This window comes from Phoxinus phoxinus (genome assembly GCF_949152265.1).
Source record: "Phoxinus phoxinus genome assembly, chromosome: 1".
NCBI lineage: Eukaryota > Metazoa > Chordata > Actinopteri > Cypriniformes > Leuciscidae > Phoxinus > Phoxinus phoxinus.
This window is the reverse complement of record NC_136876.1, coordinates 16779375-16802128: the sequence shown is the minus strand read 5'-3', so window position 1 is coordinate 16802128 and position 22754 is coordinate 16779375. Positions and strand designations below refer to the sequence as shown.

Below are 22754 nucleotides of genomic sequence, written 5' to 3'. Positions count from 1 at the left end.
TTTTAAATTTTGTATTAAAGAGACCCTTAAAGTCAAAGTCTCTCTGTCTGTCTGTCTCTCTGTTTTCTCTCTCTCTCTCTCTCTCTGTCTCTCTGTTCTCTCTCTGCGCTCTCTCTCTCTCTCTGCGCTCTCTCTCTCTCTCTGCGCTCTCTCTCTCTCTCTCTCTCTCTGCGCTCTCTCTCTCTCTGCGCTCTCTCTCTCTCCGCGCTCTCTCTCTCTCTCCGCGCTCTCTCTCTCTCTCCGCGCTCTCTCTCTCTCTCTGCGCTCTCTCTCTCTCCGCGCTCTCTCTCTCTCTCCGCGCTCTCTCTCTCTCTCTGCGCTCTCTCTCTCTCTCCGCGCTCTCTCTCTCTCTCTCCGCGCTCTCTCTCTCTCTCCGCGCTCTCTCTCTCTCTCTCCGCGCTCTCTCTCTCTCTCCGCGCTCTCTCTCTCTCTCTCCGCGCTCTCTCTCTCTCTCCGCGCTCTCTCTCTCTCTCCGCGCTCTCTCTCTCTCTCTGCGCTCTCTCTCTCTCCGCGCTCTCTCTCTCTCTCCGCGCTCTCTCTCTCTCTCTGCGCTCTCTCTCTCTCTCCGCGCTCTCTCTCTCTCTCTCCGCGCTCTCTCTCTCTCTCCGCGCTCTCTCTCTCTCTCTCTGCGCTCTCTCTCTCTCTCCGCGCTCTCTCTCTCTCTCTGCGCTCTCTCTCTCGTACTTGAAATGGACTGCACACAGGACTGTTATATCCAGGGGTGCACATAACTTTTTCAGTGAGTTACTCAGGTGAGTACCAGGAGATGGTGTTTGGTACTCACCCCTATAATGTAGCGTAGCCACAGCTGTCAATCATGACGTCACATGCCCGTTTTTATAGCATAAAATAACTAACTAAAACCAAACTAATTAAAAAAACTAACACTTAAATTTACATCAGCGTGGGGGGGGGGGGGGGAAACTACCTAAAATGATAGAAAACACCTTTGGAAAATATTTATTTAAAGTATTATTTGATTGTTCAGATATATTTATTTGTATAAATTAAATATAATGAATCCTTATTAAAGATATTAAACAGCAGTGAATTTTCTTTTTATTTTGTTATTTGATCAATATTAAAGGGCACCTATTATGGAATTTTGAAATTTACCTTTCATGTAGTGTGTAACATAGATCCAAGTGAACAAAAACATCCTGCAAAGTTTGAAATATGAAAGTGCACCGTATATAAAGTTATTGTCTTTCAAAAGTAAGAGTCGACTCGGAGTCATTTTTATGAATCGTTAGAAGACCGAAGCTTTTTCTCTGACTAGATGACGTCAACTTGTCAAGTTATTTGAATACGATACGCCCACTTATTGCGCTCCAAGGCCAGCAGGGAAACATCATGGCGACGAGATGCTGTGTTCTGAAGTGCGGCTCAAAAGACAACTTTTTTCATCTGCCCAAGGAGGAGCATTTGAAGACTAAGTGGCTACAATTCATATATACAACTATACCACAGAAGTATTAGTCCGAGCCTTGTGCTTTGCTCGCGCCATTTTGAAGACGATTGCTTTACCAACTTAAATGCACTCAAACTGGGATTCGCGAGCCGACTGATATTGAAGGAAGGTTCAGTTCCAGGTGTATTTGCATCAGCTTCCTCCTCCGTATCACAACCTGTAAGTGTTATTAATAATTGTTGCTTTTATGTTTTATGTAGCATGCTTAATAATTATTTTGTTTGTTTGTTGTGTACGCACCGTTTAGCTTCTAGGTCTTCAATGACAATTGTATTGAGATATGTGAAGTGTTTGTCGTTGTATTCGGAGTTGTCTTAATGAATAGAGTAATACCTCGTACTAGTAACGTAACTGCATTTTTTTTTTTACATTTTTTGTAAAAACGTTATGTTTATGCATCGGGCTAACGCAAACAAAGACTGATTGTGCTTTTACAATATGAACTCTATCTGGGCTATGCTCGCTAACATTAAATTCTTTATCTTATTTTTAGTTTTTTTTACTACAAAATAAAGCAGTGGACTATAATCATTATTATAACAAAATTGAATTGATAAAAGCATCATTGTACTCCGTGTTAAAAATAAGTGTAAACACTGCTGGGTCATCTGACCAATCGCAGATTAGCGTCGCGCAAAGGAGGGGTTTGAAAAACGAGTCGTTGAACGAATCATTTGGGAGTCGGTGAGCAAATCAGGTAAAAATAAATGCATATTATACGAAAACAAAAGTGTTTTTTGTCATTGCATGCATGTAAAACTGTTGTTGGGGACTCCCTAAACAACATTAGGAACATTTTAAATGTCATAATAGGTGCCCTTTAAGTGTACAGAAGGCATTAGGTTTATTACGCACTGTCACTTTAAGGCCGAGTGTGCAGAATGCAGATCCAATTGCACTGATGCACTGTACGTTCTGTAAAGACATAACCGACTGGGTTCACGTGAATGTTCTCCAAAACTGACATTTAGACATAAGTTTGTGTGTATTTGTCCATTCAGATGCGAAAGAGAGCTTAATTCAGTCCTTGCGCGCTGTCTATGTGCAGGACTGCACGCTTCGGGTCGCGTATGTGTGTGTGTTCGCACAGAAAAGCATACCGAATAAAGCTCTCTTTCGCGTCGTCTCTCTTATTCAGATCTATCCATGTCTGCTCTTCTCTTTATCCCAGACGTTTTTTAATGATTTGAGACATGCATCAAGCGCATGCCAACTCGTGTGCGCCGGGTAGATCAGCACGTTACAATTCAAATGTGCGCATCTACCACAAACGCAAATCAGTTCTGACTGGATCTCTTCCCCAATCGTCCCTCCCTAATTTCCGTCTAGTTTTTATTCGTTGACGTGGTCGTCATTTAAAACGTGAAAAAATTAAATGAAAGCAGTGTTCTATGTTGCATTTTGGCGACAGTTACCCTTAAAGTACGCAAAGGCGCGTAGTAACACAAGTGGCATTACGCATTCCTGATTTTTGTCGCGCATGCGTACCTGCGTACCAGTTATGTGCACCCCTGGTTATATCCAAAATTTGTCTGTTGAGGTAGAGAACCCTAGGGATTTTGTTTGAATTGCAATTTTTCTCAAGATTTTCACAAGTTTTGCCAGGTTTAGCCTCAGTTATAAATTAAAATGTGTTGATTGCAGTAAATTTAAACTGTAGAGATGCAACCTGGTCATTAAAATTATTTTAAATGGGATTTTCTCTTCAGTTTTTTTTTTCTTTTTCTCCCCCGCCCCTTTGGCGGCCCTCAGTTCAATGTTGGGTTCCTAAATTGGCCCTCACCTATCAAAACTTTGAGAACCCCTGCTTTATAGGCTTAATAACCACTTAAGCTCAAACACAAAGTGGTTTTACCTGCAGAATCTTGAGGAACTTCTGAACCACTCTGGACCCCGAGCTGCCCTCCTGTAAGATGCTGACGGCCAGCTGATCCCTGAGGAACATGAAGATCAGTGAGCATCAGTAAACGCAGTGACACGTGATGACGAGTGAGCGTGAGGAAGACAAGGTCACCTGGTGAACATGCTGAGGAACGTCTGGATGATCTGCTCTGTGAAAGCTACACCCATCTGAACACGCAGCGCTTGAAACAGCGTGAGGAAGAAACTCAGCATCTCGTCTGTCACATCTGAGAGAGAGAGAGAGAGAGAGAGAGAGAGAGAGAGAGAGAGAGAGAGAGAGAGAGAGAGATCATTACAGCAACAGAAGGCAGAAGTATTGGTCATAAACGCTGAGATGATTTGTTCACCTGGCTGCTGGATGAAGTGAGGGAACAGTGCGAGCGTGACCTGGACTGACTCCTGCAGGCTGTGGTAACAGATCTGACGTGATTTAGTGGCTTCTCCTGATATACTGTCCACCAGATCCTTCAACACACACAGAGTCTGCTGGATCACCGCTTTACCTGAGGGACACATCATTATTAGGGCCCAAGCCTTGAAAAGGCGAAGGCCCTATTGTTTTTCTTCGGATTATTAGGGCCCAAGCCTTGAAAAGGCGAAGGCCCTATTGTTTTCCTTCGGATTATTATTATTATTATTATTATTATTATTATTATTATTATTATTTTTCTTACGACTATTCGGGCACTTTTGGGTCTCTTAACGTGCTCAAAAACTCTTGAAACTTTGCACACAGGTCAGAACCTGCGGCCATTAGAGCCGGACTGAAGCTGGTACCCGGGCGTGGCAGGGGGGCTCGACAGCGCCCCCTGGAATGGGGTCCGAAAACTTGGTCCATAAATCAAACACGCTTGCATGAAATAATATGAAACTCGGTACACTTATAGATCTCATCGGTTCATATATCCTTCATGCTCTGACTTTTTACCCCAGCCCAACAGGAAGTCGGCTATTTGGCGTAGTTTAAAAAACACATGCAATGGAATTTAAAATACTCCTCCTAGACGATTCAACCAATCACCACGAAACTCGGTGTGCATGAAGTCAAGACATGGAGGATGAAAAATTGCCAGGGGATTTTTGATATCTCGAACGGTTTGGCCGTGGCGAGGAAACGAATTTATGGCGAATATTGGAAACAGGAAGTGTGTTATAACGTCTTCATACATTAATTGATCTTGATGAAACTTCAGCAGTGTGTTCGTTGTAAGAGGCCGATCACATGGATGTGACTATTGTGAGTCAAAGTTATAGCGCCACCAACTGGCAGCAGGAAGTGTGTCACTTTCAAAATGCTTTGAATTCACCCTCTTATTTTTACCCGATTTGCTTCAAACTTTATGTGTATAATGTAAACACACGGCAGATGTAGACCTGTGAAAGAATTATTGATATCTTAAATACTGTTGCCATGGCAACACTTTAAACTTTTATATTCTTTTTGGGTGCATTTGAGGCTCTTAACATGCTTCAAATTGCATTAAACTCAACATGCATATCAGATTTATTAGGTACTAGGCATGTGTGAAGTTTCAGAAACGGGCGCGGTGGAGGGGCTCAGTAGCGCCACCTTTAGTCAAAAATGGGGTATTAGTTTTACCTACAGTAACAAAAATCGGTATTTATATTTATCTCCCCGAGCCGGACAACTTTCTAATTTACAGTCATTAGCTCCGACCAACAGGAAGTCAGATATTTTGGTTTGAATGTGATTTGATGGGAATTTTGCCAGTCTCTCTCAGTGTCTGTGTGTGAGAGAGAGGAGGGGGGCTTTATTTTAACCCTTTCTCTGCTGTGTGGGACTTCTCGGGCACTTTTGGGGCCCTTAACGTGCTCGAAAACTCTTGAAACTTTGCACACAGGTCAGAACCTGCGGCCATCAGGGCTGGGCTGAAGCTGGTACCCGGGCGTGGCAGGGGAGCTCAACAGCGCCCCCTTGAACGTGGTCCGAAAAACTTGGTCCATATATCAAACACGTTTGCATGTAATAATATGAAACTCGGTACACATATAGATTTAATCGGGCCGAACAACTTTCGTGCTCTAAGTTTTACACCAGTCCAACAGGAAGTCGGCTATTATGGGCTGTATGAAAATGCATGCCCCTGGAATTTTATATACTCCTCCAAGAAAAATTATCCTATCGCCACCAAACTCGGTCAGCAGGAAGTCAAGACATTGAGGACGCTAAATTGCGGACGGATTTTTGATATCTCGAACGGTTTGGCCGTGACGAGGAAACGAAGTTATGGCGAGAAAAGAAAAACACAATGTGTTATAACGTCTTCATACATTAATTGATCTGGATGAAACTTCAGCAGTGTGTTTGTTGTAAGAGGGCGATCACATGGATGTGACTATTGTGAGTCAAAGTTATAGCGCCACCAACTGGCAGCAGGAAGTGTGTTACTTTCAAGATACTTTTGACTAAAGTGGGTGGGTTATTTTTACCTACAGTCACAAAACTCGGTCTGTATATTGTGCTTATCGATCCGGACAACTTTCTCATTTACAGTCATTAGCTCCGACCAACAGGAAGTCAGATATTTTGGTTTGAATGTGGTTTTGTCTCTCTCTGACAGAGTTCCCCCTGCCATTCTCTCTCTGTGTGTGTGTGTGTGTGTGTGTGTGTGTGAAGTGGGGGGGAGGGGAGGGAGAGAGGGCACACACACAGACAGCCCCCCCCCCCCCCTTTTCTGTGTGTGTTTGGAGGGGAGCAGAAAGACTCACACTGATACAAGCTCAAAAGCAGACTTCTTCTCGACAGTCAACGCGGGGTTACGTTATTGCCCGTCGTGCACAGGAACCCGAAAGGCAACGGGGTGGCGGCTTTTTATATATATATATATATATATATATAAATAAATAAATATAGCTGCAAGCAGCGATGGAGGGCCCAAGCCGGTGGCAGCGCCAGCCCGGTGCCTTTAGTGTAACTAAAGGCACCAGGGTGGCGGTGCCACCGGCTTGGGCCCGTAATCGCTGCTTGCAGCTATATTTATTTATTTATATATATATATATATATATTTATTTATTATTCTTTATTAGGGCCCAAGCCTTGAAAAGGCGAAGGCCCTATTGTTTTCCTCCGGATTATTCTTCATTATTATTATATTACTACCTTTTGGGCACTTTTGGGGGCCTTAACGTGCTCAAAAACTCTTGAAACTTTGCACAAATGTCAGAACCCGCGGCCATTAGAGCCGGATTGAAGCTGGGAGCCGGGCGTGGCAGGGGGGCTCGACAGCGCCCCCTGGAACGCGGTCCGAAAACTTGGTCCATAAATCAAACACGCTTGCGTGTAATAATATGAAACTCGGTACACTTATAGATCTCATCGGTTCATATATCCTTCGTGCTCTGACTTTTTACCCCAGCCCAACAGGAAGTCGGCTATTTGGCGTAGTTTAAAAAACACATGCAATGGAATTTAAAATACTCCTCCTAGACGATTCAACCAATCACCACGAAACTCGGTGTGCATGAAGTCAAGACATGGAGGATGATAAATTGCGAGGGGATTTTTGATATCTCGAACGGTTTGGCCGTGGCGAGGAAACGAATTTATGGCGAATATTGGAAACAGGAAGTGTGTTATAACATCCTCATACATTAATTGATCTTGATGAAACTTCAGCAGTGTGTTCGTTGTAAGAGGCCCATCAAATGGATGTGACTATTGTGAGTCAAAGTTATAGCGCCACCAACTGGCAGCAGGAAGTGTGTCACTTTCGAAATGCTTTGAATTCACCCTCTTATTTTTACCCGATTTGCTTCAAACTTTATGTGTATAATGTAAACACACGGCAGATGTAGACCTGTGAAAGAATTATTGATATCTTAAATACTGTTGCCATGGCAACGCTTTAAACTTTTATATTCTTTTTGGGTGCATTTGAGGCTCTTAACATGCTTCAAATTGCATGAAACTCAACATGCATATCAGATTTATTAGGTACTAGGCATGTGTGAAGTTTCAGAAACGGGCGTGGTAAGGGGCTCAGTAGCGCCACCTTTAGTCAAAAATGGGGTATTAGTTTTACCTACAGTAACAAAAATCGGTATTTATATTTATCTCCCCGAGCCGGACAACTTTCTAATTTACAGTCATTAGCTCCGACCAACAGGAAGTCAGATATTTTGGTTTGAATGTGATTTGATGGGAATTTTGCCAGTCTCTCTCAGTGTCTGTGTGTGTGAGAGAGGAGGGGGGCTTTATTTTAACCCTTTCTCTGCTGTGTGGGACTTCTCGGGCACTTTTGGGGCCCTTAACGTGCTCGAAAACTCTTGAAACTTTGCACACAGGTCAGAACCTGCGACCATCAGGGCTGGGCTGAAGCTGGTACCCGGGCGTGGCAGGGGAGCTCAACAGCGCCCCCTTGAACGTGGTCCGAAAAACTTGGTCCATATATCAAACACGTTTGCATGTAATAATATGAAACTCGGTACACATATAGATTTAATCGAGCCGAACAACTTTCGTGCTCTAAGTTTTACGCCAGTCCAACAGGAAGTCGGCTATCATGGGCTGTATGAAAATGCATGCCCCTGGAATTTGATATACTCCTCCAAGAAAAATTATCCTATCGCCACCAAACTCGGTCAGCATGAAGTCAAGACATTGAGGACGCTAAATTGCGGACGGATTTTTGATATCTCGAACGGTTTGGCCGTGGCGAGGAAACGAAGTTATGGCGAGAAAAGAAAAACACAATGTGTTATAACGTCTTCATACATTTATTGATCTTGATGAAACTTCAGCAGTGTGTTTTTTGTAAGAGGGCGATCACATGGATGTGACTATTGTGAGTCAAAGTTATAGCGCCACCAACTGGCAGCAGGAAGTGTGTTACTTTCAAGATACTTTTGACTAAAGTGGGTGGGTTATTTTTACCTACAGTCACAAAACTCGGTCTCTATATTGTGCTTATTGATCCGGACAACTTTCTCATTTACAGTCATAAGCTCCGACCAACAGGAAGTCAGATATTTTGGTTTGAATGTGGTTTTGTCTCTCTCTGTGTGTGTCTCTGTGTTTGTCTCTCTCTGTGTGTGGGGAGGGAGGGAGGGCACACATACAGACAGCCCCCCCCTTTTCTGTGTGTGTTTGGAGGGGAGCAGAAAGACTCACACTGATACAAGCTCTAAAGCAGACTTCTTCTCGACAGTCAAAGCGGGGTTACGTTATTGCCCGTCGTGCACAGGAACCCGAAAGGCAACGGGATGGCGGCTTTTTATATATATATATATATATATATATATATATATATATAAATAAATATAGCTGCAAGCAGCGATGGAGGGCCCAAGCCGGTGGCAGCGCCAGCCCGGTGCCTTTAGTGTAACTAAAGGCACCAGGGTGGCGGTGCCACCGGCTTGGGCCCGTAATCGCTGCTTGCAGCTATATTTATTTATATATATATATATATATATATATATATATATATTTTATTATTATTATATTACTACCTTTTGGGCACTTTTAGGGGCCTTAACGTGCTCAAAAACTCTTGAAACTTTGCACACTGGTCAGAACCCGCGGCCATTAGAGCCGGACTGAAGCTGGGACCCGGGCGTGGCAGGGGGGCTCGACAGCGCCCCCTGGAACGCGGTCCGAAAACTTGGTCCATAAATCAAACACGCTTGCATGAAATAATATGAAACTCGGTACACTTATAGATCTCACCGGTTCATATATCCTTCGTGCTCTGACTTTTTACCCCAGCCCAACAGGAAGTCGGCTATTTGGCGTAGTTTAAAAAACACATGCAATGGAATTTAAAATACTCCTCCTAGAAAATTCAACCAATCACCACGAAACTCGGTGTGCATGAAGTCAAGACATGGAGGATGAAAAATTGCGAGGGGATTTTTGATATCTCGAACGGTTTGGCCGTGGCGAGGAAACAAATTTATGGCGAATATTGGAAACAGGAAGTGTGTTATAACATCCTCATACATTAATTGATCTTGATGAAACTTCAGCAGTGTGTTCGCTGTAAGAGGCCGATCACATGGATGTGACTATTGTGAGTAAAAGTTATAGCGCCACCAACTGGCAGCAGGAAGTGTGTCACTTTCAAAATGCTTTAAAATCACCCTCTTATTTTTACCCGATTTGCTTCAAACTTCATCTGTATAATGTAAACACACGGCAGATGTAGACCTGTGAAAGGATTATTGATATCTTAAATACTGTTGCCATGGCAACGCATCAAACTTTAATATTATTTTTTAAAGTTTTTGAGACTCTTAGCATACTTGAAATTGCATGAAACTCGACAGACACTTTACATTTATTGCCTAGTACACTTGTGCACAGTTTCAGAAACGGGCATGGTAAGGGGCTCAGTAGCGCCACCTTTAGTCAAAAATGGGGTATTAGTTTTACCTACAGTAACAAAAATCGGTATCTATATTTATCTCCACGAGCCGGACAACTTTCTAATTTACAGTCATTAGCTCCGACCAACAGGAAGTCAGATATTTTGGTTTGAATGTGATTTGATGGGAATTTTGCCAGTCTCTCTCTGTCTGTGTGTGTGAGAGAGAAGGGGGGCTTTATTTTAACCCTTTCTCTGCTGTGTGGGACTTCTCGGGCACTTTTGGGGCCCTTAACGTGCTCAAAAACTCTTGAAACTTTGCACGAATGTCAGAACCCGCGGCCATCAGGGCCCGACTGAAGCTGGTACCCGGGCGTGGCAGGGGGGCTCGGCAGCGCCCCCTGGAATGGGATTCAAAAACATGTCCATATATCAAACACGCTTGCATGTAATAATATGAAACTCGGTACACATATAGATCTCATCGGGCCGAACAACTTTCGTGCTCTAAGTTTTACGCCAGTCCAACAGGAAGTCGGCTATTATGGGCTGTATGGAAACGCATGTTCTGGCATTTGAAACACTTCTCCCAGAGAATTCATCCGATGACCACGAAACTCGGTGTGCATGAAGTCAAGACATGGAGGATGCTAAATTGCGGACGGATTTTTGATATCTCGAACGGTTTGGCCGTGGCGAGGAAACGAATTTATGATTAAAAAAGGATGCATAAAGTGTGTTATAACTTAGTTATAGTTTTACCTACAGTTACAAAACTCAGCGTGTATATTGATCTTATCAAGCCGAACAACTTTCTCATTTACAGTCATTAGCTCCGACCAACAGAAAGTCAGATATTTTGGTTTGAATGTGATTTTTGATATATTTTAGACTCCGAGTTTTTAGCGGTGGTTGATTTTATTCACACCAAACTTTTCCAACATGATGAAAATACATTAAAGATGCTAAATTATGAACGGATATTAAATATCTCAAATGGTTTTGCTATGGTGAAGGATTAAAGTAATGTCCACAAAGGAAACACTAAAAGCCTCATATCTTCTAAAAATGTAATTATACACCATTTATTTCTATATAAAAGTATACAAATATCAGAACTAAACCCATTTTGTTCTTTTTTTCAATTTAAGAATTATGTATAAGTTAAAAACAGCCAGAATGTGCTATTTAGTAAAAAAATAAGTCATACATAGGGCAATACTGCCCTCTTGTGTTCGAAATCAGGTAGGCCCATTGTATATTGTATTTATATATAAATATATTAGTGACTGTGAGAATATTTTCCTACCGGTTAATCGATGTGTGATTAAAGCGGGGGCTTTTAAATCGCTAACTTAAAAGCCAAAGTAGTACTGGACGTCCAGTATGAATGAACTAAAACACATTCACTCTGTTCTGCTCGTTCCTCGCCGTGAACGCGTTATTGCCCGTGCATCCGTGAGCATTTAGTTTCATTTTAAACATAGCGCCATTTCGGGGATGGGATTGCTTGAATTGCGTGTTCAATTCCGTCATCATCTTTTCAGTCAGCTGTCCACCCATGATTAATGAAATTGGACTCCTTGTGCTGATCTTTGCTGCGACTCTCATTCAGCTCACGATTTATTAAGCGGACACGTTCAGGTTTTAATTGTAGGTTAGTGCCCGTTCTCTAACTGAACTAAATTATTTTAACACGCACACACACACACACACACCAAATCGACGGTGGAGCGCGATGATATATTTAATATATCTGTATATTTGAATTGAATATCTGTATATTTTTCCCACCGGTTAACCAACGTGTGACACCAGCGAGGGCTTTTAAATCGCTAATATAATTCTTCTTAACTATTATTAGGGCCCAAGCCTTGAAAAGGCGAAGGCCCTATTGTTTTTCTTCGGATTATTATTTATTATTAGGGCCCAAGCCTTGAAAAGGCGAAGGCCCTATTGTTTTCCTTCGGATTATTAGGGCCCAAGCCTTGAAAAGGCGAAGGCCCTATTGTTTTCCTTCGGATTATTCTTCTTTATTATTATTTATTATTTATTAGGGCCCGAGCACCGATGGTGCGAGGACACTATTGGAATTGCTCTGTTTATTATTATTATTATTATTATTATTATTATTATTATTATTATTATTTTCCGCATTTAATCGCATTTTTGAGGGCCTAAACATGCACGAAAACTCACGAAAATTTGCACACGCGTCAGAACTGGCGAAAATTGACATCTGATATGCGTTTCAGAATTGGGCGGGGTAAAATGGCTCGATAGCGCCACCTATAAAGGTTCAACGGAGTGCGCCTCCCGCTACGTTTCACGTACGTGTACGAAATTCGGTACATACATGTAATGACCCAATACCTACAAAAAAGTCTCTTGGAGCATAGCCTTAAACACAACAGGAAGTCAGCCATTTTGAACTTCCTCTCTGATTTTTGTGCAGTTTTTGGCATTTTCAGGCCTCGTACTTTAACGAACTCCTCCTACAGTTTTAATCTGATCATCTTCAAATTTGGTGAGTGTAATCTTAAGGCCTTTGCGACGTTAAATTGCGAAGATCTAGAGTTTTCGTCGAAGGGCGTGTCCTCGGCGGCCTGACAAATTTTGATGTTTCGCCATGAAACAGGAAGTTGCTGTAACTCAGGCAAACAATGTCCAATCTGCCCCAAACTTCACACGTTTGATAAGAGTTCTGTCCTGAACACATGACCATGCTCAAATTCAGTTACAGTCATAGCGCCACCTGCTGGCAACAGGAAGTGACATGTTTAACACTGTTTTGGACTCCTAATAACATATACAAAATTGCCAGCAAGTGCTAAACATGTTAACAACATACTAGAAACATGCTAAAACATGCTAGCAAACATTAGCTAAGTGCTAAAGCATGCTATTACTGCAATTAAATAGGAATTTGCTGTAACTCAGGCATTTAATGCCCAATCTGCCCCAAACTTCACATGTTTGATAAGAGTTCTGGTCTGAACACATTTACATGAGAGTATTCAGTTATAGTAATAGCGCCACCTATTGGCAACAGGAAGTGACATGTTTAACACTGTCATGCTGTACTAGCAACATATTAAATAAACCATTGAGTTATAAACATGTTAGAAACCTGTTAAAACATGCTAGCAATTCTTAGCTAAGTGCTAAAGGATGCTAATGCAATAAAACAGGAAGTTGTTGTTACTCAAGTAGGCAATGTCCAATCTGCCCCAAACTTCACAGGTTTGATAAGAGTTCTGTCCTGAACACATTTACATGAGAATAATCAGTTAGAGTAATAGCGCCACCTGCTGGCAACAGGAAGTGACATGTTTAACACCATTTTGGACTCCTAATAACATATAAAAAATTGCCAGCAAGTGCTAAACATGTTAACAACATACGGGAAACATGCTAAAACATGCTAACAAACATTAGCTGAGTGCTAAAGCATGCTATTACTGCAATTAAATAGGAATTTGCTGTAACTCAGGCATTGAATGTTCAATTTGCCCTAATTTCACACGTTTGATAAGAGTTCTGGTCTGAACACATTTACATGAGAGTATTCAGTTATAGTAATAGCGCCACCTACTGGCAACAGGAAGTGACATGTTTAACACTGTGATGTTGTACATATTAAATAAACCATTGAGTTATAAACATGCTAGAAACATGTTAAAACATGCTAGCAATTCTTAGCTAAGTGCTAAAGCATGCTAATGCAATGAAACAGGAAGTTGTTGTTACTCAAGAAGGCAATGTCCAATCTGCCCCAAACTTCACACGTTTGATAAGAGTCCTGCCCTGAACACATCTACATGACACTTTTCAGTTATAGTAATAGCGCCACCTACTGGCAACAGGAAATGACATGGTTAACACTGTGATGCAGTACTAGCAACATATTAAATATGCCATTGAGTTATATACATGTTAGAAACATGTTAAAACATGCTAGCAATTCTTAGCTAAGTGCTAAAGCACGCTAATGCAATGAAACGGGAAGTTGTTGTTACTGAAGAAGGCAATGTCAAATCTGCCCCAAACTTCACACGTTTGATAAGAGTCCTGCCCTGAACACATCTACATGACACTTTTCAGTTATAGTAATAGCGCCACCTACTGGCAACAGGAAGTGACATGTTTAACACTGCGATGCATTACTAGCAACATATTAAATATGCCATTGAGTTATATACATGTTAGAAACATGTTAAAACATTCTAGCAATTCTTAGCTAAGTGCTAAAGCACGCTAATGCAATGAAACGGGAAGTTGTTGTTACTGAAGAAGGCAATGTCAAATCTGCCCCAAACTTCACACGTTTGATAAGAGTCCTGCCCTGAACACATCTACATGACAATTTTAAGTTAAAGTAATAGCGCCACCTACTGTCGACAGGAAGTGACACGTTTTAAACTGTGATGCATTGCTAGCGACATATTTAATATGCCATTGAGTTCTAAACATGCTAGAAACATGCTAAAACATGCTAGCAACACTTATCTGAGTGATAACGCATGCTATTATCCCCATAATAAAGGACATTTTTGTAACTGACTTTGACATACTCCTATATTTACCAACTTAAATGCACATTGCCCACCGTGCTCTGTCTTCCTAAATCCACCGGGTGGCGGTTGGCACGGGTGCGAGGGCCCTTTCATCGCTGCTTGCAGCTTTAATTATTTATTATTATTATTATATTACTACCTTTTGGGCACTTTTGGGGGCCTTAACGTGCTCAAAAACTCTTGAAACTTTGCACAAATGTCAGAACCCGCGGCCATTAGAGCCGGACTGAAGCTGGTACCCGGGCGTGGCAGGAGGGCTCGACAGCGCCCCCTGGAACGCGGTCCGAAAACTTGGTCCATAAATCAAACACGCTTGCGTGTAATAATATGAAACTCGGTACACTTATAGATCTCATCGGTTCATATATCCTTCGTGCTCTGACTTTTTACCCCAGCCCAACAGGAAGTCGGCTATTTGGCGTAGTTTAAAAAACACATGCAATGGAATTTAAAATACTCCTCCTAGACGATTCAACCAATCACCACGAAACTCGGTGTGCATGAAGTCAAGACATGGAGGATGAAAAATTGCCAGGGGATTTTTGATATCTCGAACGGTTTGGCCGTGGCGAGGAAACGAATTTATGGCGAATATTGGAAACAGGAAGTGTGTTATAACATCCTCATACATTAACTGATCTTGATGAAACTTCAGCAGTGTGTTCGCTGTAAGAGGCCGATCACATGGATGTGACTATTGTGAGTCAAAGTTATAGCGCCACCAACTGGCAGCAGGAAGTGTGTCACTTTCAAAATGCTTTGAATTCACCCTCTTATTTTTACCCGATTTGCTTCAAACTTTATGTGTATAATGTAAACACACGGCAGATGTAGACCTGTGAAAGAATTATTGATATCTTAAATACTGTTGCCATGGCAACGCTTTAAACTTTTATATTCTTTTTGGGTGCATTTGAGGCTCTTAACATGCTTCAAATTGCATGAAACTCAACATGCATATCAGATTTATTAGGTACTAGGCATGTGTGAAGTTTCAGAAACGGGCGCGGTGGAGGGGCTCAGTAGCGCCACCTTTAGTCAAAAATGGGGTATTAGTTTTACCTACAGTAACAAAAATCGGTATTTATATTTATCTCCCCGAGCCGGACAACTTTCTAATTTACAGTCATTAGCTCCGACCAACAGGAAGTCAGATATTTTGGTTTGAATGTGATTTGATGGGAATTTTGCCAGTCTCTCTCAGTGTCTGTGTGTGTGAGAGAGGAGGGGGGCTTTATTTTAACCCTTTCTCTGCTGTGTGGGACTTCTCGGGCACTTTTGGGGCCCTTAACGTGCTCGAAAACTCTTGAAACTTTGCACACAGGTCAGAACCTGCGGCCATCAGGGCTGGGCTGAAGCTGGTACCCGGGCGTGGCAGGAGAGCTCAACAGCGCCCCCTTGAACGTGGTCCGAAAAACTTGGTCCATATATCAAACACGTTTGCATGTAATAATATGAAACTCGGTACACATATAGATTTAATCGGGCCGAACAACTTTCGTGCTCTAAGTTTTACGCCAGTCCAACAGGAAGTCGGCTATTATGGGCTGTATGAAAATGCATGCCCCTGGAATTTGATATACTCCTCCAAGAAAAATTATCCTATCGCCACCAAACTCGGTCAGCATGAAGTCAAGACATTGAGGACGCTAAATTGCGGACGGATTTTTGATATCTCGAACGGTTTGGCCGTGGCGAGGAAACGAAGTTATGGCGAGAAAAGAAAAACACAATGTGTTATAACGTCTTCATACATTTATTGATCTTGATGAAACTTCAGCAGTGTGTTTGTTGTAAGAGGGCGATCACATGGATGTGACTATTGTGAGTCAAAGTTATAGCGCCACCAACTGGCAGCAGGAAGTGTGTTACTTTCAAGATACTTTTGACTAAAGTGGGTGGGTTATTTTTACCTACAGTCACAAAACTCGGTCTGTATATTGTGCTTATCGATCCGGACAACTTTCTCATTTACAGTCATTAGCTCCGACCAACAGGAAGTCAGATATTTTGGTTTGAATGTGGTTTTGTCTCTCTCTGACAGAGTTCCCCCTGCCATTCTCTGTGTGTGTGTGTGTGTGTGTGTGTGTGTGTGTGTGTGTGTGTGTGTGTGTGTGTGTGTGTGTGTGTGTGTGTGTGTGTGTGTGTGTGTGTGTGTGGGGGGAGGGAGGGAGGGCACACACACAGACAGCCCCCCCCTTTTCTGTGTGTGTTTGGAGGGGAGCAGAAAGACTCACACTGATGCAAGCTCTAAAGCAGACTTCTTCTCGACAGTCAAAGCGGGGTTACGTTATTGCCCGTCGTGCACAGGAACCCGAAAGGCAACGGGGTGGCGGCTTTTTATATATATATATATATATAAATAAATATAGCTGCAAGCAGCGATGGAGGGCCCAAGCCGGTGGCACCGCCACCGCGGTGCCTTTAGTGCAACTAAAGGCACCGGGGTGGCGGTGCCACCGGCTTGGGCCCGTAATCGCTGCTTGCAGCTATATTTATTATTATTTTACTACCTTTTGGGCACTTTTGGGGGCCTTAACGTGCTCAAAAACTCTTGAAACTTTGCACAAATGTCAGAACCCGCGGCCATTAGGGCCCGACTGAAGCTGGGACCCGGGCGTGGCAGGGGGGCTCGCCAGCGCCCCCTGGAATGGGATTCAAAAACATGTCCATATCTCAAACACGCTTGCATGTAATAATATGAAACTCGGTACACGTATAGATCTCATCGGGCCGAACAACTTTCGTGCTCTAAGTTTTACGCCAGTCCAACAGGAAGTCGGTTATTATGGGCTGTATGGAAACACATGTTCTGGCATTTGAAACACTTGTCCTAGAGAATTCATCGGATGACCACGAAACTCGGTGTGCATGAAGTCAAGACATGGAGGATGATAAATTGCGAGGGGATTTTTGATATCTCAAACGGTTTGGCCGTGGCGAGGAAACGAATTTATGGCGAATATTGGAAACAGGAAGTGTGTTATAACATCCTCATACATTAATTGATCTTGATGAAACTTCAGCAGTGTGTTCGCTGTAAGAGGCCGATCACATGGATGTGACTATTGTGAGTCAAAGTTATAGCGCCACCAACTGGCAGCAGGAAGTGTGTCACTTTCGAAATGCTTTGAAATCACCCTCTTATTTTTACCCGATTTGCTTCAAACTTCATCTGTATAATGTAAACACACGACAGATGTAGACCTGTGAAAGGATTATTGATATCTTTAATACTGTCGCCATGGCAACGCTTTAAACTTTTATATTCTGTTTGGATGCATTTGAGGCTCTTAACATGCTTCAAATTGCATGAAACTCAACATGCATTTGACATTTATTGTGTAATAGACATGTGCGAAGTTTCAGAAACGGGCGTGGTAAGGGGCTCAGTAGCGCCACCTTTAGTCAAAAATGGGGTATTAGTTTTACCTACAGTAACCAAACTCGGTACGTATATTCTTCTCTTCGATCCGGACAACTTTCTAATTTACAGTCATTAGCTCCGACCAACAAGAAGTCAGATATTTTGGTTTGAATGTGAGTTTTGGTATATTTTAGACTCCGAGTTTTTAGCGGTGGTTTATTTTATTCACACCAAACTTTTTCAACATGATGAAAATACATTAAAGATGCTAAATTGTGAACGGATATTAAATATCTCAAACGGTTTTGCTATGGCGAGGGATTAAAGTAATGTCCAAAAAAGGAAACACTAAAAGCCTCATATCTTCTAAAAAATGTATTATACACCATTTATTTCTATATAAAAGTATACAAATATCAGAACTAAACCCATTTTGTTCTTTTATTTCAATTTAAGAATTATGTATAAGTTAAAAAACAGCCAGAATGCACTTTTTAAGTCAAAAAATAAGTCATACATAGGGCAATACTGCCCTCTTGTGGTCAAAATCGGGTAGGCCCATTGTATATTGTATCTATATAAATAGTGACTGTTAGAATATTTTCCTACCGGTTAATCGATGTGCAATTAAAGCGGGGGCTTTTAAATCGCTAACTTAAAAGCCAAAGTAAGTACTGGACGTCCAGTAGGAATGAACTAAAACACATTCACTCTGTTCTGCTCGTTCCTCGCCGTGAACGCGTTATTGCCCGTGCAGCCGTGAGCATTTAGTTTAATTTTAAACATAGCGCCATTTCGGGGGTGGGATTGCTTGAATTGCGTGTTCAATAGCCTATTATTCTTAATCTTTTCAGTCAGCTTTTCACCCATGATTAATGAAATTGGACTCCTTGTGCTGATGTTTGCTGCGACTCATTCAGCTCACGATTTATTAAGCGGACACGTTCAGGTTTTAATAGGCTAGTGCCCACTATATTTGAATATCTGTATATTGTAATATCTATACCTAGTCACACCCTACTCTTATTAAATGTATGCTTCATAGTTCATTTTTAATTTCTAAATTTGATCAATAAATTAAATTATTTAGAATAATAAGACACTATAGGACTGTTAGCCTACCCTGTGGCTGATCAAATTAAATATTTTACACTGAAAAATAACAATGCATTAAATAATGTTTTAAGATTGTTTTAAATATAAGTTAATTAACGATCGTTGCAAAGAATGAAAGGCTACTTTTAAACATAACACTAAACCTCCTATAGGTGTCGCCAGGCGACCGTCTTAATGAGCGAGTCATTGATTCATTCGTTCAAACGAGTCGTTCGAACGATTGAGTCATTCATGAATGACACAGATCTTTATGGATTGATCATTGAATCTTTGAGTCAAGCGATTCTTTCAAAATGCGGAATCATTCACTAATGAAAAAACACGACCGTCTTAATGAGCGAGTCATTGATTCATTCGTTCGAACGACTGAATCATTCATGAATGACACAGATCTTTATGGATTGATCATTGAATCTTTGAGTCAAGCGATTCTTTCAAAATGCGGAATCATTCACTAATGAAAAAACACTGTGAGATGCGCGATGGTTCTGCTGTGATCTTTGTTTAAATATTTTCGCTGCTGAAACAGAACAAAAACAGTCAACATTGTTGTGTGTGTGTGTGATTTTGGTTGGGTGACATTTGTATGTTACAGTTTGACAAGAGTTTATAGTTTAACAAAAGCACAATGTTGTGTTTTATTGCAAGTGCACACAAATATAAGGAAACACTTTGCAGTTTGAATGATGTCCTGTATGAACAAAATGACGGAGTATGTTTTTATGTCTCCATTTTTCGATCGATCCTCGTACACACACACACACACACACACACACACACACACACACACACACACACACACACACACACACACACACACACAAGCTTTCATTTCTATCCTTGTGGGGACATTCCATAGGCGTAATGGTTTTTATACTGTACAAACTGTATATTCTATCCCCTTACACTGCCCCTATCCCTAAACCTACCCCTTACAGGAGACATTCTGCATTTTTACATTTTCAAAAATATATAATTTAGTATGTTTATTAACCCATTCCCCTCATGGGGACCGCTGGCTGGTCCCCACAATGGAGGTGATCTCAGGTTTTACTATCCTTGTGGGGACATTCGGTTCCCACAATGCATAATAAACCAAGCCCACACACACTGCAATCTTGACATCGCAGCCACACACACAGACAGCCCCTCCTGTGTTTGTCTGTGTGGGGAGGGGGGCAGAAAGACTATTAAAAATAGGTATATTGTGCCATCTAGTGTTTTATACTATGTATAAATGTGTTTTTTCTTTTAAACAAGTGTTTTAAAGTACACTAATTTCAATTAATTCAATGCTGCATTTTTATGTATATTTAAACATTATCAAAGACTACTTTCTGTCAAAGTTAGGATGTTATTTTTTTAGTTTCAAAAGTTCTCTGTCTCTGTCGGCCATTCCCCTCCCCTATTCCTGTTTTTCATTGCACGCTTTTAAATGTAAAAAAATCTTTCTGTTTTGATATATTTAAACTTTTTAAAAAATCTAGCAAAAAATGCGCCTTTTTGCACAACCCATTTTTATTTTTTTTATTTTTTCACTGTTCTAATCAGGTCAGGCAAGTCAAATGATCTGTCTTGTCCCTTAAAAAAATTAATATATATATATACCACACTTTATATGAATTTTTGGTCTTGTGTACTTACAATGGCTGCTGATTTCATGTGTCCGTTAAGTCCATGAAACTGTAGGGTGTCTAATTTTCATTTTAGTTTTCAGAACGGTGCTCACGCCCTCGATGCGCACTTTTGCAGAACCCACACTGATGCAAGCTCTAAAGCGGAGATACGTTATTGCCCGTTGTGCACAAGAACCCTAAAGGCACCGGGGTGGCGTTTTTTTTTATATATATATATATATAAATAAATATAGCTGCAAGCAGCGATGGAGGGCCCAAGCCGGTGGCACCTCCACCCTGGTGCCTTTAGTGCAACTAAAGGCACCGGGGTGGCGGTGCCACCGGCTTGGGCCCGTAATCGCTGCTTGCAGCTATATTTAGGGCCCGAGCACCGATGGTGCGAGGACACTATTGGAATTGCTCTGTTTATTATTATTATTATTATTATTATTATTATTATTATTATTATTATTTTCCGCATTTAATCGCATTTTTGAGGGCCTAAACATGCACGAAAACTCACGAAAATTTGCACACGCGTCAGAACTGGCGAAAATTGACATCTGATATGCGTTTCAGAATTGGGCGGGGTAAAATGGCTCGATAGCGCCACCTATAAAGGTTCAACGGAGTGCGCCTCCCGCTACGTTTCACGTACGTGTACGAAATTCGGTACATACATGTAATGACCCAATACCTACAAAAAAGTCTCTTGGAGCATAGCCTTAAACACAACAGGAAGTCAGCCATTTTGAACTTCCTCTCTGATTTTTGTGCAGTTTTTGGCATTTTCAGGCCTCGTACTTTAACGAACTCCTCCTACAGTTTTAATCTGATCATCTTCAAATTTGGTGAGTGTAATCTTAAGGCCTTTGCGACGTTAAATTGCGAAGATCTAGAGTTTTCGTCGAAGGGCGTGTCCTCGGCGGCCTGACAAATTTTGATGTTTCGCCATGAAACAGGAAGTTGCTGTAACTCAGGCAAACAATGTCCAATCTGCCCCAAACTTCACACGTTTGATAAGAGTTCTGTCCTGAACACATGACCATGCTCAAATTCAGTTACAGTCATAGCGCCACCTGCTGGCAACAGGAAGTGACATGTTTAACACTGTTTTGGACTCCTAATAACATATACAAAATTGCCAGCAAGTGCTAAACATGTTAACAACATACTAGAAACATGCTAAAACATGCTAGCAAACATTAGCTAAGTGCTAAAGCATGCTATTACTGCAATTAAATAGGAATTTGCTGTAACTCAGGCATTTAATGCCCAATCTGCCCCAAACTTCACATGTTTGATAAGAGTTCTGGTCTGAACACATTTACATGAGAGTATTCAGTTATAGTAATAGCGCCACCTATTGGCAACAGGAAGTGACATGTTTAACACTGTCATGCTGTACTAGCAACATATTAAATAAACCATTGAGTTATAAACATGTTAGAAACCTGTTAAAACATGCTAGCAATTCTTAGCTAAGTGCTAAAGGATGCTAATGCAATAAAACAGGAAGTTGTTGTTACTCAAGTAGGCAATGTCCAATCTGCCCCAAACTTCACAGGTTTGATAAGAGTTCTGTCCTGAACACATTTACATGAGAATAATCAGTTAGAGTAATAGCGCCACCTGCTGGCAACAGGAAGTGACATGTTTAACACCATTTTGGACTCCTAATAACATATAAAAAATTGCCAGCAAGTGCTAAACATGTTAACAACATACGGGAAACATGCTAAAACATGCTAACAAACATTAGCTGAGTGCTAAAGCATGCTATTACTGCAATTAAATAGGAATTTGCTGTAACTCAGGCATTGAATGTTCAATTTGCCCTAATTTCACACGTTTGATAAGAGTTCTGGTCTGAACACATTTACATGAGAGTATTCAGTTATAGTAATAGCGCCACCTACTGGCAACAGGAAGTGACATGTTTAACACTGTGATGTTGTACATATTAAATAAACCATTGAGTTATAAACATGCTAGAAACATGTTAAAACATGCTAGCAATTCTTAGCTAAGTGCTAAAGCATGCTAATGCAATGAAACAGGAAGTTGTTGTTACTCAAGAAGGCAATGTCCAATCTGCCCCAAACTTCACACGTTTGATAAGAGTCCTGCCCTGAACACATCTACATGACACTTTTCAGTTATAGTAATAGCGCCACCTACTGGCAACAGGAAATGACATGGTTAACACTGTGATGCAGTACTAGCAACATATTAAATATGCCATTGAGTTATATACATGTTAGAAACATGTTAAAACATGCTAGCAATTCTTAGCTAAGTGCTAAAGCACGCTAATGCAATGAAACGGGAAGTTGTTGTTACTGAAGAAGGCAATGTCAAATCTGCCCCAAACTTCACAC

General features: G+C 41.4%; 2 protein-coding genes across 3 annotated transcripts in view; one reads left to right on the top strand and one right to left on the bottom strand.

Annotated features, from left to right (window-relative positions):
• Nucleotides 1-22754, top strand: part of LOC307008913 (butyrophilin subfamily 1 member A1-like) — a 250491-nt gene that overhangs the window by 61446 nt on the left and 166291 nt on the right. The gene's annotated exons all lie outside the window — the stretch shown is intronic.
• Nucleotides 1-22754, bottom strand: part of LOC307008983 (exportin-6-like) — a 56048-nt gene that overhangs the window by 25327 nt on the left and 7967 nt on the right. The window contains exons 2-4 of the mRNA XM_079632347.1: nt 3721-3876; nt 3486-3600; nt 3327-3405 (exon numbers count right to left, since the gene is read on the bottom strand). Coding sequence (XP_079488473.1) covers nt 3327-3405; nt 3486-3586 — 180 coding nt within the window. The 5' untranslated portion in view covers nt 3587-3600; nt 3721-3876. The remainder of the gene's footprint in view (nt 1-3326; nt 3406-3485; nt 3601-3720; nt 3877-22754) is intronic.